The sequence below is a fragment of the Amblyomma mixtum genome, chromosome 6 (genome assembly GCF_055824585.1).
Source record: "Amblyomma mixtum isolate Tamu chromosome 6, ASM5582458v1, whole genome shotgun sequence".
In the NCBI taxonomy this organism is placed as follows: Eukaryota; Metazoa; Arthropoda; class Arachnida; order Ixodida; family Ixodidae; genus Amblyomma; species Amblyomma mixtum.
Window position 1 is genome coordinate 112,496,540 of NC_143017.1, and position 18,941 is coordinate 112,515,480.

General features: G+C 43.2%; 1 protein-coding gene across 10 annotated transcripts in view; it reads right to left on the minus strand.

The window, feature by feature from the left end:
* Positions 1-3,482: 3,482 nt before the first annotated feature.
* Positions 3,483-18,941, minus strand: part of LOC149340056 (protein Aster-B-like) — a 118,577-nt gene continuing 103,118 nt past the window's right edge. For all 10 annotated transcript variants that reach the window (XM_089548792.1, XM_089548797.1, XM_089548798.1 and 7 more), the window contains 7 exons: positions 15,435-15,627; positions 14,025-14,078; positions 11,776-11,925; positions 9,915-9,981; positions 8,160-8,264; positions 7,212-7,332; positions 3,483-4,518 (listed from right to left, as the gene is read on the minus strand). In XM_089548792.1, coding sequence (XP_089404918.1) covers positions 4,408-4,518; positions 7,212-7,332; positions 8,160-8,264; positions 9,915-9,981; positions 11,776-11,925; positions 14,025-14,078; positions 15,435-15,627 — 801 coding nt within the window. In that variant the 3' untranslated portion in view covers positions 3,483-4,407. The remainder of the gene's footprint in view (positions 4,519-7,211; positions 7,333-8,159; positions 8,265-9,914; positions 9,982-11,775; positions 11,926-14,024; positions 14,079-15,434; positions 15,628-18,941) is intronic.

The window sequence follows — 18,941 nt, forward strand, 5'->3', positions numbered from 1 at the left end:
GCACCTTGATGTCACCGCAATTTGCTTGCAGTAACAGCCACTGATAGCAAAACCTGCACTTAATATTTTTACCTTTTCAAGCTTATAGATACTCCTTCTTTTGCAAAAGCAGCATTTTTTTTCACTAGAATGCAGTAATCCATCGATACAGGTCAATTTCAATTCGTTGGTTCCCCTTTAACATAAGCAGAACTGAGGTGACAAAATATTAGTAGCCACTGATGTCAAACTTATGTCAAGATTGCAAACAACTCTGTGATCACCACTGGAAATGCCCGAGTTTAATCTAGCCTTGAGAATCTGCATGACCAAAATTTGAGACATGACATTTCATCTCCGCCTTGTATATATATATATATATATATATATATATATATATATATATATATATACAGGGTGTTTCACCTAAGACTTTCTGCAATTTTTAAAAATAAGCTATTTGAATTAGATGCGCGCTTTTTCTGGCATAGCATTGTCAGTGGTGTAGTACATCATAATGCAGCTAAGACGTGCTAACTAGCAGGCTTGTTAACCAATATTTAATAGTTAACTTTTAAACTATTACAGTTGGGCTCCTTAATTATTGAGAGGCATGTAGCCCACCGTAAGTAATGTCCATATCCGTTTTTAGAATTTAGAGAACGCGATTATCCTCGGCGCTGTGGCCCAACAAATTTTGGCTATCTCGACGAGTTAGGTTCACTAGAGAGGTTGCTTTGCCTGCAAGCTTCTCAAACCGCATGTATTTTGGCGCGATGTAGGCGAAATTTGTTGGGCCACAGCGCCAAGGGTAACCGCGTTTTCGAAATTCTAAAAACTGATATGGGTATTACTTACGGTGGGCTACATGGCTCTCAATAATTAAGGAGCCCAACTGTTTACTACTAAATATTGGTTAACAAGCCTGCTAGTTAGCACGTCTTAGCTGCATTATGATGCACTACACCACTGACAATGCTATGCCATAAAAAGCGCGTATCTAATTCAAATAGCTTATTTTAAAAAATTGCAGAAAGTCTTAGGTGAAACACCCTGTATATATATATAAGTCCAATATATACAGCTTTAACCAAGCTGTACGAGTGTGGCGACGTGGCCTCGTGTGGCATGTCTGACTCGCGACCTAAGGGTTGGAGGTTCGGTTCCCGACTAATTACCCCAATTTTCTTAATACTTTATATACTTGCATGATGTTTTGAGCCATGTTGTGACCTTGTAATCACCAGTTTTCTAATGTTTTAATCACTTTTCAAATCCGCCACCTCACGTGTGATGGAGCCAACTATTCAACGAATCCAAATTTTTTGCTTGCACCAACCACAACTAATGCTGCCGGATTTTCTTAAAGCTATCGCTTTCTTAAAGCTATCGCTTTAAAACCACCTTGATGTCATCACAATTTTCTAACAAAAACAGCCACTGATAACCATACCTGCATTTAACATATTTACCCTTTCCAGCGTACAAATGCTCCCATTTCAATGAAAGTAGCATCTTCGTAATCCATCGATACAGGCGAACTTCAATTTGTTGTTGTTGTCCCTTTAGCATAAGCAGAATTGAGGTGACAAGATATTAGTAGCCACTGATGTTTTGTGCATTCTTGGAATATAAATAAAGCATGCCAAAAGGTAACGCTGATATTAGTCGATTGACTATTCATAATGAAAGGAACATAACCTCACAGTAAGTAGGCCATAAACATGCCCAGTTTTTCCACGTAGCTACAGTCAGATACAATTCGAGAACGAAGCGGCTTTTACCTGTCAAAAGAGCCCCTACCAGCCAATGGCTTCGGCCAATTCTCATGAACCTTCTAGCATGACAATGCAGGGAGGGGACTATCCCCTTTCTGTCGTTCCATCAGGTCCATGATGGAAGAAGGTGCTTTGACGTGGAAAAGCCGCTTCATTCTAGAGTTGTATCCGACAATAGTTGACAGCAGTGGCTTGCTGATTATAGCATTCCGCTTCTATGCCCAAGGTCACAGGATCGAATTCTGGCAGTGGCAGCTGGATTTCAGTGGAGCTGTGTTAAAGTTAAACAAACCCAGGGCATTCAGCTGCTTGTGTTTGGAATGTAACAATACAACAGGTACTGGGTCTCTTGATGAACGCTTCTGTCTTAAAGGTGCACTGAAGAGGAATCTGAACTCGTCTTTTTGCCACGAGAACTCAATCTACACGTTCCGAGCATTCTTAGAAACTTCGATTTATTACCCTGTGTGGCCGATTTCCCTAATTAAATCGAATTAACGCCCGGCTCCCGCCTTTTTTTTTTTTATTCTTCCTCGTAGGGTGGGCGGAGTCGACCAACGTGGGGAGTGCCTTTCACCCAGTCCCGTGGCGGCTTGCCGCTCTGCCATCGGCAGAGTAATACGTAGTAGTTCGTAGAAGCAAATAGTCCGTGCGTATCTTTATTTCTGCGGGCTTATTTTGCGGTTATATTATCTGCAAATGAAACTATTTATTCGCGGAAACCTAAAAAACAAAATGAAGCGAAAGCAAAGCCTCCACGGAGCTGGCTGAAAGGCACTCCCCGCGTTGGTCGACTCCACCCACCGTACGAGGGAGAATTAAAAAAAAAAGGCGGGAGCCGGGCGTTAATTCGATTTAATTAGGGAAATCGGCCACACAGGGCAATAAGTCGCAGTTTCTAAAAATGCTAGGAACGTGTAGATCGAGTTCCCGCGGCAAAAAGACGAGTTCAGATTCCTCTTCAGTGCACCTTTAAGCACAATTTCGGATCGTAAGGCCTAGTTTCAGACTGAAATGGCAGTGCAAGTAAGCTAGCAGGATTCTTGTGAAAGGGGTAGACTCATCAAAGCAGCTTCAGGCAGTAGCTACATGTGATAAAGACATCCACAGCCAGAGCGCTTGAAGCTATGCACTAGGGAACACACTGGAATAATTTACGCATGGCCCAGGTCTCGATGGACCACCTTTTCGGGCATGCACACTCTCATGGATAGCGGTTTATTTCTCGTGCCTGAAGAAGCGCTACTTTGCCAGATGGGCAGCAATGAATGCGGCAAATGCCACTGGACAGTTTTTGCCTTCGTGGCCCTCCTAATGCCATCACATTAAAATGAAAAGATTTGCTGCACGCTGAGAAGATTGTGAATAAATGGAACTGGTTGATGAATGCTGTGGCCAAAAGTACAAAAAAAAAAAAATTAAAGACTGGTTGAAGGAGGAGGAAGGTTTGCAATCCTACCAGCAATCCACATCAGTGATTGGTGGAGTCCAATATTGGCATTTGGCGAATGATATGAAACTGCATCTTATCTATTTTGAGTTTCTGAAGCAAAGCAACATTTGTTACCACATTCCAATTTCTATCATTCTTTTTACACTGGGCACTGAAAAGCATGAGGCATCTTTTGAACAAAAATAGTTTGCAGTGGAAAACATGCTGTAGTATCCTTTTGCTGATGGTGATGACTGCTTAGCATGCACTCAACGAACACACTTGCTAAAGAATCGGAGAAAAATATTTTATTGCCCTTAAATTACAAGCCTATGTCGGCGTGTGTGTGTAGGGGAGCGAAAAAGACAACAGGCTTTGGCTTGGTACAGCTACGCCGGGTAGACGTACTTTGAAACACGCATAATTTCCAACCAACAATGTCAAAACTACACCTCGTAATTTAGGCAACAAGCGGAACAACAAAATACTCTGTGCCTTGGGGGCACGTACGTAAGGGCCTAGCTTGATTGGTGGGGTAGGGCCCCTACCCCCTTCCAGAGGGCGCTCCTGCCAGACCAGCTGTCAGGGCTCCCACCACCAGGGGGCACGGCTGCCGCTGCTCAGGCTGCCAAGGGTGCGTTCCAATTCCTGTGGTTGACGGTGACGCAGACGGCAGTCTCGTTCCATTTTTCCCATAAATGGTTAAATAACACGACTTGTGAAGAGCCCATTTGTAGTCCAAATCGACGAAAGCTTTGCTGTTCAACGCAATGCCAGCACCACCTTTATGTTATGCTGCACTGGTCTCATTTTTAATTGGGAATGTGATGCAACGCTTTCTGTAACTATCTAAAAAGCAGTAAACGTCGCCAGTCTTTTTCTTGCAACCTCTGCCCCAGTCACAAGGCTGGAACTGAGATGACTGCTGCGTGTCTGCTCCAATGTTGTGTCCACTTCTAGGCGTTAGCTGTATACTTAGGCACCGGAGTAGACTCCTCACTAGGCCATTAAAAGAAATGGAACGCACCCAACGGGTAGAGACTAGGAGGGGGGCACAACCTAGTCGAGGAGGGTGGCGCCCCCTGCACAGCAGGGGGCGCTCTATCACACACGCGTGGCCACACACATTCTCTGCACAGGCACAGTGGCCTGCTTCGAAGGCAGGAGAGGGACGGTGAGGAGGAAAAGCCCCCCTGCCTTCGCGGACTAGACGGCGCGTCATAAGTCGCCGGGCGAAGAAGCAGTGGTGGTCGGCGGCACGTTGCTGCTGCTGTTGGCGGCTGGAGTCATCCGCAGGCTCTCCTGCAGCCGCTCCATTGAGGACTCCATCTGCGCAAATAAGAGAAAATAATTCAATGAAAGGAAAGGTGGAGAGGTGCGCAAACCGAAACAGACCTTTAAAGGTGCACTGAAGAGGAATCTGAACTCGTCTTTTTGCCGCGGGAACTCGATCTACACGTTCCTAGCATTCTTAGAAACTGCGACTTATTGCCCTGTGTGGCCGATTTCCCTAATTAAATCGAATTGACGCCCGGCTCCCGTCTTTAATTCTGCCTCGTACGGTGGGCGGAGTCGACCAACGCGGGGAGTGCCTTTCAGCCAGCTCCGTGGAGGCTTTGCTTTCGCTTCATTTTGTTTTTTAGGTTTCCGTGAATAAATAGTTTCATTTGCAGATAATATAACCGCAAAATAAGCCCGCAGAAATAAAAATACGCGCGGACTATTTGCTTCTACGGACTACTACGTATTACTCCGCCAATGGCAGAGCGGCAAGCCGCCACGGGACTGGGTGAAAGGCACTCCCTGTGTTGGTCGACTCCACCCACCGTACGAGGCAGAATTAAAAAAAAAAAGGCGGGAGCCGGGCATTAATTTAATTTAATTGCGGAAATCGGCCACACAGGGCAATAAATCGAAGTTTCTAAGAATGCTCGGAACGTGTAGATTGAGTTCCCGCGGCAAAAAGACGAGTTCAGATTCCTCTTCAGTGCACCTTTAAGATAGAAGAGACAGTGTATTGAATTTTATTAATTATATTTTCTTCACAGCACTCGAAAGTTCTTTGTTCAAATCAATCAAACCCTGTTACAGTGATAGGTAAAAAATTGTAAAAATTTGTAAAATAATTCGATATGGCCAAATTTTGCAATACTATAAAATGTCATCAAGAACGAGCAACGTAATTTAATAAGTGAAGGGACGCCTACTCAGGTGACCCTTACCAGTGAAGCTGGGAACCTTTTCCGAAATTTTAGCGCCATTTTGAAAGCACTCGTGGCAATTCCAGAGCCTGGAGAAAACCGAGCGCCAGTTAGGTTGGCTTCCCCGCACAGCAGCACCGGTAATAAATGGCGGCAGGTTAAGCGCTGGTCAAGCGCATACCCAGCAGCAGCAAAAGTTTAAATGATGCGTATACTACGGAACAAATTTATTGCAGCGCTGCCTTGCAACCCACTGACCTGGTAATGATGTCAGCTGATGGAGCATGGTATGGAATGCGGTGTTTAACGTCCCAAAACTGCACTTGGACCATCATGACAGGTGCCACAGCAGAGAGCGTTAGATTAATTTCGACTACCTAGAGTCAAGGGACACCGAGGGCAGTTCCATCGAGCTTTGTTTGTTGTAAAAATAGATCTTTATGGCTCTTTATGGTTATTCGATGGTTGTCCAGCAGCAAGACATGCATTTATCGCCGAGAAAATTGAATTAAAAAATTTCCCCACAACTCGATCTGCACTTCTACACCGAAAAGGAGTCAGTGATCACAGTTTTGAAGCAAACGGCAGTGCAGCAGAGTCTCTGGTATCAGTGACCCAAAAACAGTGTTTGTGCACTACTTACGAAATTGGCCAGTGATGGTGACACCTGCATCTCATTTTCTGGCCTTTTCTATAGCTTATAAAAGCTCCGATTTTGGTGAAAGTAGTGTATTTATTACCAGAATACGGTCATCTGTAGACACCAGCCAACTTCAATTTGTTCTCAGTATCGCTTTGTTGTGCCCTGACATTGCATAGAACAAGGACGTTCTTGCTTTTGTGTCCAATGACCAATGCAGCATGCAAGTCACCTCATATCTGCAGGAATTTTAGGCAAATGGCTTGCGTGATGAGCTTTCTTTCATACACGCTCATCTTGTAAGCTTGATGCTTGCTGAACACAGTGAAAGGAACACAGTAAACAAGTGTAACCATGTTTAAAGGTGCAGTGAAGAGGAATCTGAACTCGTCTTTTTGCCACGGGAACTCAATCTACACGTTCCAGGCATTCTTAGAAACTTCGATTTATTGCCCTGTGTGGCCAATTTCCCGAATTAAATCAAATTAACGTCCAGCTCCAGCCTTTATTTTTTAATTCTCCCTGTACAGTGGGCGGAGTCGACCAACGCGTGGAGTGCCTTTCACCCAGTCCCATGGTGGCTTGCCGCTCTGCCATTGGCGGAGTAATACGTAGTAATCCGTAGAAGCAAATAGTCCGCGCGTATTTTTATTTCTGCAGGCTTATTTCGCGGGAATGAAACTATTTATTCATGGAAGCCTAAAAAGCAAAATAAAGCGAAAGCAAAGCCTCCACGGAGCTGGCTGAAAGGCGCTCCACGCGTTTGTCGACTTCGCCCATTGTACGGGGAGAATTGAAAAAATAAAGGCAGGAGCCAGACATTAATTCGATTTAATTAGGGAAATCGGCCACATAGGGCAATAAGTTACAGTTTCTAAGAATGCTCAGAACGTGTAGATCGAGTTCCCGCGGCAAAAAGACGAGTTCAGATTCCTCTTCAATGCACCTTTAATGCAATCAACACCCTTTTTTTTTTTTCTGCTTTGTTCCCTGCACTGCATACATATACTGCGTCACGAGAGACAGGCTGGCGCCGTGCTTGCTTTGTCCCAGCAGTATTCTTACCGTGATCTATGATCTCCAAACCTCGTTGAATTTGACAGAAATTACGTTCGCTGCCATCTCAGACAGACCTTTGTAAGCGCGATACAAAAATGGCAAGTGACTGAGACTGGCCGTACCGTGCGCAGCATGTGCCGAAGGTCATGCAGAGCACGCTGCCAGATGTCAGCACGCTGCTGGTGGAAGGCCTCCCGCTGGGACATCAAGCGGGCCCACTCCTGGACGTTCTGCGGAGGTGCCCTGCAAACAACAGCCAAATCGTTACACGCATGACTAAGAATAATGCTCAACAAGCAATGTTCTGTGCAGCCTTCTGGACACTCGCATCTAGAAACAAATAAGAGTCCAATGTGTGTCAGGGGAATCCCTCCCAGGTGGAGTAAATTTGTAATATAAGGGAGCAATTACCCATTAGGATTCACCTAAGTCAAGAAGGGGTAGAATACAACTGCAAAAATTTCACCGAAATAAATGTTATCTTGAAAGTCTCCTGAAATTCCCCTTAAGGAACACTAAGGGCAACTCTAGCAAATTTTTGTTTGTAAAAATGGATTAGGTCTTTGTGGACATCTTGATTTTTTTTTTGGCAGCGAAAGACATATGAATTGCTAAAAAAAACTGAACTCAGTTTATACTTGTAATGTCAGCAATGAAAATGACTCCACGACCACCACTTCATAGTAAATGTTGATGTAGGCTAGCCTCAGATATTCATGTTCTAAAACTGTTTTTAGGTCACCACAGTTTGGTTGTGAAAACGGCCAGTGGCAATGATACCTGCACTTTACTTTTTGCACCTTCCTGCCTAAAAAAAAAAAGCTCAGCTTTCAGTGAAAGTATTGGTTTTGCTGTTAGAACAGAGTAACCTGCCGATATAGGCCAACAAAGTTTTCTTTAATAAACTTTTAGAAACCAATGGGTGTCTTAAAAGAGGGAGAGAGATGCAAGAAGAGATTCCATTCCCATGCTACTTTCTGCCACTGTCTCCAGATTTGCAAGCCCATCCATCCCAGTCAGAATGAGCATGCTTTGACAATCCATCATGCACTAGTAATGTGCGCCCTTACTCAAGCATCCAGATGTCGACGGTGGGCGCACTGCTTGGGGCCACTGCGGAAGACGTCCACAGCCGGTAGAGAAGCACCACGTTCATCAGCAGCACGAGGCTCACCCTGTTTAATGAACACCACCACAAGCACAATGCCTCAGGTTCTTGGATATGCCACCTCATATCCTTGCAACCACATCTGAGGTCTATGGAAGCCAGTTCTATGGAACCGGCTTCGTAGAACTGGTTCTTCACCCGAATTCTATGGAACTTTTGGGTCCCTCGGAGTGCTGTTTGGGTTTTCCAAGCACCGAAATCTATGTGTGCTTCAACACTCACGTTTCCTTAACCACTGCATTTTGGGACTAGTCATATTGTAATGCAAGATTCCGTTCTCTCAAAGAAATAGTGCTGTACAGACGGATGTTCAGAGCATCCTCCTTGAAATGGGATATGCCACCATGCTTGGCATTTTTATTTTTCTACATACCTACTTCTCTAACCCAATCTGTGAAATTTAAAAGTACTATATCTAGAAAGCCTCCGTCCCTAACTAAAAATTCCATTAATGCCATTAATACACAGATAGAAAACTATTGGCATCCCCTTTGAATTTGGGCAGTAGGGAGTGCCACCTTGCATAGAAGATTAAAGTGGCTGTTTTGTCTATTTCGTAAGTTTTCCTTTCTTTTAATACTCTTTGAGTCCACCTAGTAGTAAACAGAAGAAAGTGTATGAGAACGGGTGCAAGCCCAGTTAAAGCACTCATTCCCATTAGCTTTCCCATTAGATGCAGTGGGTTTGTTGCTAACATTCCGAACACATTTCTCACAGTAGATTGAGTCCAATGCTCAAAATAACTTTTTCTTGCCTCTTTCAAACATAAATTATGTACTATTTCCCCAAGGTGTGTTTTACCTTTTACATTGGATTCAAAATGCTCAGGAGCCAAAATTGCCAAAAAGCTTAGAGAAGAGCTGGGAGTCAGAACAGGAAGCTAGGGTACAGTATCATTGGGAGAATAGAATTATGCTACTGCTATTGCTTCCAGCACTGTTTCCCTATACAGGCAGTCATTCATTCGTTCATTCATTCATTTGTGCCATCTTTTGTGCACAGCTGTTTATCTGCATGCTCTCTTTAGCATGCATGTCAGGCAGGGAAGCACAGAAGCAAAGACACGCAGGTTCTTCAGCACCTTTTGAAACCCACTGGGGTTCATAAAGGCTGAAATGTTAAGACCTGCCACCGACGATTGTCTACTCAAAGGCATACACTTAACTATGATGGACACCGTGGGACACCTCAGAAGGGGTAGTCAAAGCCTCGTCAGCCCACTTCAGTGAGACAAGTACTCCTGGCCCTAGGATGTTCAAAAAGATGTTTTCTGTTGCCTGCCACTAATGACAACACTATGCCAAAAAAAAAAAAAATGGAATCTCAAAAACCACATTTTTATATCAGGTTCAGGTTTACACCACCTCAGCATTCTATACTATGTACAAGAAGCTGGAAGGTTTAAGTGGTTAAAAGCACCATCCAAATAAAGAACTTTCGAAACACGTTCCAAATCAACGAGCTAATCAAAATTTCAGTATGTTGTAAAGTTACCAGCAAATATGGACTGCCTAGTCCTGCACTATTGCAAGGCAAATGCAAATGCATGCAACCATTTACGCCCTTTGAGCTCCTAAATGCTCTGCAGTGACAACTGGCACTAAACTCAACCAAACAAACACTGAGAGCACCACAGAGGTCACAATGGGCAACTCACAGCACAAGCAGGAGCTTCACAGCTGTGCCTGTTCCCAAGCGGCGACCTTCAGATACCCTGGCTAGGCCTGCAGCAAAGAAAAACATGGCATCAAGTACAGTACAAAACTCTGTTCCTTTTAAGCTGTTATTTTATGCTTTCACTCTCAGAGTTGTACAGGAGACCTTATGCAAGATAAAACTGTATTGTTGCCAGTGTAGCATGCACCTGGAACTGGCACATTTGCCCACTCAGCAGTGAAAATACTACCAAGATGGGATGGGAAAGCGGCACTATTGAGAGTACATGCCCTGAATGGTCAAATGTAGTATTAAACGTGTTTAGCACACACACATATTCCCCTTGGACAGCACACATTCATGGCCACGCTGGAGGGGAAGAACTAGTATACGTGTAATTTTCAGTTCTGTCACCCACAAGATTAAAGAAAAGTCAAAAGAATGTTTCTTGCCATGCCTGAAGATACAATACAGCATGGAAACCCTGTTAGCATGTAACAGACCAGAGCAAGAAAAAAAAAAAAAAAAAGGCATTTATGCACCCATCAAACTTTTTACTGCACATCTGCCCTGTGGGGAGAAAGGCATGAAGAATTTTAACTATGCGCACCTCGAAATATTTGGAAACTGTGTGTAGACATATGCTGTCCATGTGTGCATCTTTTCACATGTACACTACAGTTCACTGTTAAAGGGAACACGCATTCACATGGCCTCCGTGCTTTGAGCAGCACTGCCATTGAAAGCCAGAGAGAATGGGTGGCACCAGGCATATGCATGGAAAGAGCAGCCAGCGTGACAGCCACACAATCCCATGTTCCCTCTAACAGCGGACCATACCGTACAGACATACCATCAGCATCAAATGAAATGTTACAAGGCCAACTGAAGTGCAATACAAAAATGTTAGTAGCTTTTGGAGAGGAGGTATAGGTGGAGTTTATTTTTTTAAAAGCGATCTTCGTGGCTTCCAAGTGAAAATTAGTGTTCAGACTCCTTCAGGTAAGATCTCATTTTGCTGTTCACATTTCAACTGTCTTGGCTTCATTTCACATTGGTAGCACATGTCCACACCTGCCATATTGTGCATTCCACAATTTCAAGAAAGTGAGTATGGTGAGAAATGCTCGGTAACAAATAATCGTCAGTAGTTTCAAACAATTCATTTGTTGCAGCTCATTTAATTTATTGACATACTATCAGACATCAGAAATCTGCATGTAGGTATCAGAGTCTGAAAAATGTGAAGAAAAAAAACAGCTGCTGGCGCAATTAAATTTTACACATTAAAAACAAAATAGACTGCACATAAGACATTAGTACTGGCCGGAATGCACACAAGATCTCCAAAAAGAGAGAGAGAGAGAGAGAAACCGTTCAAATGAAAAATAGAGAATTTAGCCGGGGTTTAAAAATCACTGGCATGCTACTTTACATGGGGAAGAGAATTTGGAAGACAAGAAAGGAGAATCGTGCAGAAAATGTAAAACAAAAGAAACAAAAAGGGGAAAAGATGAAATGCGCCCATTAAACGCATATTATGGTGCATCAGAGAGTAATGATGCAAAGTATGAAATGATAACAAAAAAAAAAAAAGGTGGCACCATGCTACCTCCTTCCCATCTCATTTGCTGAGGTAGATGTCGTTTAACTTGGGTGTGACATCTTTTTTTTTTCTTTTCCAAACTCAATTTAAATGTTAATTCAAAAGTGCACCTTTTACACAGGTAAGAAATAGAGGAGAATGCGATCGTCTTATCTACAGCAGCTAGGTTATCTTGAAACCAGGTTGTACACTTTAACATCACTGCATGATGTCAGTAGAGAAGAAGACAGCAACAATATTCTCAGACAGGTCGTACCAAAGGAAGATCCAAAACCGGCTTGCGAGCTGCTGGAGCGGTCGCGGTTGCCGCCGCCTCGCTTCGTGCTCTGAAGCCGGCGACGCCGTTGCTTCAGACCACCACCGCCAGCTGGCTGCAGCCGCTCAGCTTCCCGCAGCAACGCTGATTCTGCATTCATTGAGACAAAAGTGCAGCGAGCAGTTCACAGGCAATGGGTAGCCATTTGTACCGTGGGTAGCAAAACTTTATGGTATATAGGTGTGAAGAAAAAAGCATCTCAGCACTGTCATCCAAGCCAATAGCCTCAAATGCCTGCAGGTCTGCATGCTCCATCCGCTGCCATCAACACCAGGCAACCAGGCTAAGGGGCAGTACTACAGACTGTAGTAAATTTTTTCCTTGGCACACGCATCCTGTAAACTTGCTATTGACTATACACTGTCTAGCTCATACTTTACAGCGTTGAGGAAGCTATGAAGCCCATGGAAGCAGGCCATAAACTGCAGGAGAAAAAGAAAGAGTGCTTGGCTTGAGCAGCACTTGAACTGTGCAGTATGTGCACCCCAGCCAAAATTCCAATTCAGAAATTTGTATTTGTCTAATAAAAGATCTTTACTGGTTAAGAATAGTAAAAAAACTTGGATTCTTTTAGTTTTATTTGACTCAGCCAAAGAGAGATACCAATCAATCCAACGGACCAACAGCTCAGCCAAAGAGAGATACCAATCGATCCAACGGACCAACAGCTATTGGTCGGATGCAGTATAAGTGCATCGGACATGCTAGTCAAATGTGCTGACAGCCACTGTCTGAATTGATCTGATATAGGCATGTCTATAGTAGACATAATTGGTCAACATAACCGTTTATAATAAAACAAACATGTGTAAATGTCTCCCATGGTTACTTTAAATGATTACAGGAAATGCACTGAATTCAGTATAGGGAGCACCTGCAGCCTGTGCAGGACTAGAAACAGGTTCCAAGACAGTGAAATCGCTGACCACAAGTACAATTAAATCAAATGACTAGACTGCCTAGCCAGAACCGAAACCCGGTAGTAGCACACGACAGTGTTCTCTCCGGAAGGACACACAAGAAATAAACTAAATTATATTCTTGCAAAACTTTTGTAGGTGCGCCGACCTGCATCGCAAGCTGGGGAATTGGTACCTTCCATTTATTTATTCCAGGTGACAGTACAGTAGAATCTTGTTAACTGGAACTCACAATCTCAACATCATATTTATTTCAACTGATGCCTTGGTATTATCAACATCAAGTGTAATAAAAAGGCTCTTAATTCAAACTCATAATCATCGTCAGCTTGACTATGCCCACTGCAGGACAAGGGCCTCTCCCATATCTCTCAAATTAACCCCTTGTCCTGTGCCAGTTGTGGCCACCTTATTTCTTCAAACTTACTAATCTCAGTAGAACGTTAAGTTGGGCGAGTTGGTATAGGTTCATGGTTGAAAAACAGCGCACAAAAGACTAGACACAAGAGTAAAGGCGACGACAGGACAAGCGCTTGTCCTGTCGTCGCCTTTACTCTTGTGTCTAGTCTTTTGTGCGCTGTTTTTCAACCATGTTACTAATCTCATCTGCCCACCTAAACTTTCTGCAGCCCCCTGCTAGGCTTCCCTTCCCTTAGAATCCACTCCGTTACCCTTAAGGACCAGTGGTTATCTTGCATTCGCATTGCATGCCCTTCCCAGGCCCATTTCGTCTTGATTTCAACGAGCATGTCATTAACTTGCATTCATTCAATGACCCATTCTGCTTTCTTGTCTCCTAAGGTTACACCTATCATTTTCCTTTCCATAGCTTGCTGCGTGGTCCTCAATTTAAGCTGAACCCTTTTAGCTAACCTCCACGTTTCTGCCCATAGGTGGCCACCAGTAGGATACAGCTGTCATATAGTACTTTTCTCTAGAGGGATATTGCTAAACTGCCATTCACGATCTGAGACAACCTGCCAAATGCGCTCGTTCCAACCCATTCTTATTCTTCAATTTATTTCGGCCTCATGATCCAGATCTGCAGTCACTACCAGCCCAAAGTAGACTTATTTCCTCATTACTTCCAGTGCCTTGTTACCAGTTGAAAACTGCTGCCTAACAGCAGACACATTTCAAACGAATTTTCCGCCCCCTATGAGTTACCAAGAGTGAATATGAAAAGCCTTTGGAGGCGTTCTAAATCAATGTTTATGGAAAGTTATAGCACTGATGCAGTCGAAAACATTGCACCCTACCCTGACTTACCGAGATCATTGCAGAAACCCTCCAATCCTTGCAGGGTGTTCTTCTCTATCACAGCTGCAAAAAGAGACAAGTTGTTCTGTTTAGGATGAACCATGTGGAGACTTGCTCTGTACCTTCCGACAATGAACTGAGAAAGCAGGGCACCATCCGAAGCAGTAATGATCTTAACATCTTAACTGGTGCAGGTTTCTGAACATTGTAACAATGCTAGGGATTACATGGAGCACCATATGAAAGAACCCTGGATACAACTTGGCCTCTGACCAGGTATTTAAAATGGGCATTCCAGTCCTGACACATGCTAGGGTCTTCTGCATTCGTCATGGTTATCAGAGTGACCAAAGACCTGGCCCACTGGCATTATTTCAGTCCAAGTGCAATGCAGCAGCTGGTTTTCAGCTGACCAGAGTGTTAGCCAGGCTTAAATACATAACGCTCTGTGATAACTGCCAAAATTGTGACGTTCATTAACAGTCACCTTAATTATTGCCTATCATCATGGGGTAATACCTATTCATGTCATATGTCATGTATTTCTCATCTTCAAAATCAAGCGCTTCGAATTTTATCTTTCAGCCCATACACAGCCTCTGCTTCACCTCTTTACTCTGACCTAAACATTCTGCCATTGAAATGCCTCCTTAATCTTAGGTTAGGTCTTCTAATCTACCGCGCTCGCAATAATAACAATCAACTTCTCTGTTTTTCCGCATCCCTCCTTTCTAATAGCAATAACACTAGATTCTCTGAACAAAACAATATGCTTCTACCAAAAGTGAACACAAATTATGGAAAACAAACTGCTTTTTTCTCCGCCATCAAAACCTGGAATTCATTACCACTAGCAATCAAATCCGCACGTTCGCAGCCCGCTTTCTACACTTTACTAAAAAAACATCTCCTATCAACCCATTCAGCTTCATGCCATGCTTAAGGTTGCCTTCATCTTATTTTCTGTTCCCCACTCTGACAGCAAACGGTCATATTGTTAATCATCTGGAACCACTTTTTTTTTCTTTCTTTCTCCGCCTGTGCTTTATATCTGCATTTATTCAATGCCCATTGTTATCTGATGTCTTTTTGTGTTCTTTCTATTGCTCTTATGTTTTGCTATTTTATGCCTTTTTTGTTAAATTATGCCCGCTAACTATTGTATAACTTATTCATTGCCGCAACTTACACTAATAGGTTTTAACTTGATTGTATACTTTTATTCCAGCTCCTCTGCCAAACTTATGCACTTTCCTTATGTATTCCTGATGGGAGGTCCCCCAGACAGTTTTCACTTTGGGACCTCCTACTGTACTAACTTTTTTATGAAACTTACAACTCATTTGTATTTCGTTTTAATAAACCTTCAAACCTTCTGAATAGAGAACCCAAACAGCCTGTGAAGAAGAGGAGCCCCACCTTTGACGAGACCCCAGACGGATTTCTTGTAGCGGACGCAACCATAGATGCGCAGGCGGCAGCGACTGTCAGAGAGTCGCGCCAGGCAGTAGTGGGACTTGACGCAGAAGGCGTCGCTGTATGGCACACCTGTGCTCTGCACATCACAGTCAATGGCATACACCTGGCCTGGCTGACTTGCCTTGTGCAGTATCTGGTGTAGAAAAAGGGGGGGCAATGCAATCGCTCAGCTTGATAACAGCTAGCATGGTGTGAAGCCAATGCGCATATCAACAGAAAATGAACGTTGCCTGCACAAGCGACTTAGTAGAAAACAAAAGCACTTCAAACATCAAGGCTACCTTGGAAGTTCGTCAGCACCGAGCTAAAGTCAAGAAACAGACAGGCTTATGAAGTCTGACACCAGTGGAGTCATTCTTGGCACACCTTTGGAGGAGGTCATGGGTAGATGATTGCTGTGCGGCAGAGTGGCAATACATGGGAAGGAAAACTCCACTCTCTGCAGTGATGCGACAGTGTTCCAAATGTTTCAAGCATCCGCACAGTCATGAGTTACTAGCCTAATAAAGCATTTCATTGCTGCAAGGTTTAAGCCGGCTGCAAGCTGGAAAGTGTCTGCATGTCCAAGATGAAAACACGTGCCGTGTACTTGCTGCATCTCCCATGCAAGCTAACTCCAATCAGAAAGATTTTAGTTGACACCATAATGGTTGTGAAAGTGCAATCAGTGCATTTCCTACATTCCACTGTCCTGCACTTTTAAGGCGGAAGCCTTTAATGCCTCATCGTTGTAAGCAGAAGTTGTCGACAGAAATGTCACGCTTTTCGATTGGTCGAAACGGTCGTGACGTCACAGTGCGCGAATTTCAAACGGGGCTGATTGTACTTTGGCTACTAACCATGCAACCAATTAAAGGGATCGTATAGTGATGCTCCAAGTTAGTGGGACTTGACCAATTTGCCTAATTAACCTTTCTAGGCAGACCAGATAAATAAATAAAACCGAGTAGGAAATTGGCCGAGCTCGGGAATCGAACCCCGGTCTCCGGAGTGCGAGACAAGCACGCTACCACTCCGCCATGCCAGCTGGATGGTTTGGTATGAACAAAGGGGCATCTAGTGAATACCCTGTCTTCGTTCACTCCCATCTTCCTCCCTTCCTGTTACAGTGAGGTTTAGGTGTCCACCGAGATATGAGAGACAGATACATTTCCTTTCCTCAAAAACCAATTTACCAAGGATGAGCAAGGCCTAGAACCTTTCCTCAAAAAGCGTTGCATTCAAAGGGCTGCACACCACCCGTTCTGTTCTGGACTGTCTGGCAGCGCTACAACACGCTTTCGCGTTCCACTCTTAAAGGCGAAGCTTAAGCGTCATTAATTGGCAGTTAATTAATGCACCAACAGATTGTGAAGTGAACAATAGCGTAGCAGAATGCAGCACTCAGGCTTCCGCCTTTCACCACTTTAGCCGCTAAAGTTCCTCGTTATTTTTGCAGCTAGAACATCAATGAGTGGGTGAAAAAACTAGCAAAACACCCACAGTCCACAAGGTGCTACTCCTCAGCTATGTTTTCTACAACAATGGTGAATGATGCCTGCATAATGCCATTTGTTTCCTGTTCAAATGTTCTTAATTCATGCAATTACCTCAGCTTGCACGAAAAATGGGGCAGGCTTTGCGTATGCAGTGCCAAACTGACATTGCATCAAGGCAGTGGGAAGCCACAGTGGGCCAGTTCAGCACATGCAGGCTGTGTGAATTTATCAGACCGTTTGCTTTTGCCTTCACTGACTAACACGAAAGAAAAATTTTAGCTCTTATACAGAATACTTCCAAGAAATTCTGGGAAGATACCGATGAACACTCAGATGTCTTTTTTTGCAGGACCATTCTACAACTACACAACAGGTCGCGCAACAAGATGGTAAGAAAGTAAGTATAAACACATTCAAATTGGCTGTGCTCAGTTTGGCAATTCAGTGTTGTGTCAACAACGACATCAAATATTAGACCTGTGTGACTGGTGTTTTTTTTTTGGTTCGAAGCGAATCCGAAGAGAATACTAATTTTCGTTTAATATTTTCACAGCAAATCAAATACTTCTGGCACATAAAAATGGTTGAACGTCATGAAAGACAATCAAAACTGCCATTGGAAATTTGGACAGTAAACCTACATGCACAGCCAAACAATATGCGGGGCGTGGGACCTGTTTGTGGGACCTCCAAGTGCAGGTCTTAATTGTGGTTGAGTTGTTGTGCAGCTGCTGCTTTTAAGTGGTGGCTCCACTGACACATGCCAGGCATATGACTGTGCGCCTACCTGGGCGCGTGCACCCAGGAAGTGTCTGTGGGGTTGGAGTGTTGTCTTTGCGCCTACTGAATTAATTAGGAGTGTTGTCTTTACCTACTGAATTAATGAAAACTGAAGGAATAAAATCATTGCAGACCCGTGCAAAAGTCGCACGACTAAAACTCATGTTTCAACTAATAAATCGACATCTAAAACTCGACACTACTAAATATATTTCCCTTTCCGAAGCAAGATCAACGCGTCATAAACATTCGCATAAATTAAGTGAGTATCATTTCCATACTAACTGCTTTAAAAATTCCTTTTTCCCACTATCAATTCGAGAATGGAACAGCCTTGATCCATCCATTACTAACTGTTCATCATTGACAAAATTTAATAATGCAGTTGAGAGTACGTCATGTTATTAGTTATTCATCCCTAGTTGCTTGCGTTCTGTTGTTATTATACCCATGGTTATTTGTTTTTTTTATGTGTAAGTTTTTTTTTGTCAAACTATGCAGCGTTACATAAACTAAACACCTATACTATTAATGCCTTTGCAGTGTACGCTTATAATATTTACTGTTTACTTATTGTCTGCGTATTATAACAACTAGCAATATTTCAACATTTTGTTATTCTTTGTATAATACTTATTTTATGTGTTATTCGATTGTTTTCGTCACAGCTCGGTTGTATTTTCGTTTTACCGTTTGTTGTTTTTCTTATGCTGACCAGTTGAATGTTCCGATTATGCTTGACCGCGTTCTGTTAACCTTACTAAGCCCTCCTGCCACAATCCCAATTGGGATTAGCAGTATTTGTAAATAAATAAATAAATAAATAAATAAATAAATAAAATTTTGGTGAAGGTATGTGGAACCAAAACCACACAAAGCAGGCATTCCAGAAACATATTTGCTTCATACTCCCGAGATTTAAAATACTATGAAACATCCGGGTTGAATAGAACACTTTACTATTTGACTGAATATATTCAAAATTTTCCAATATTCCCACAGGCCTATCAAATATATACTCAAATGTATGCGGAAATGACGCACACCAAGCGGCTTGTGCTGCAAGGTCTTGTGTGTTCGTTTTTACTTTGCCGGCTATGTACTCTCCTATCCTGTATCCTATCTTACCCTTTCCTATCAGCTATACTTTCATTTAGGAGCAGAATAAAAACTGAACTCATTAGGCCTC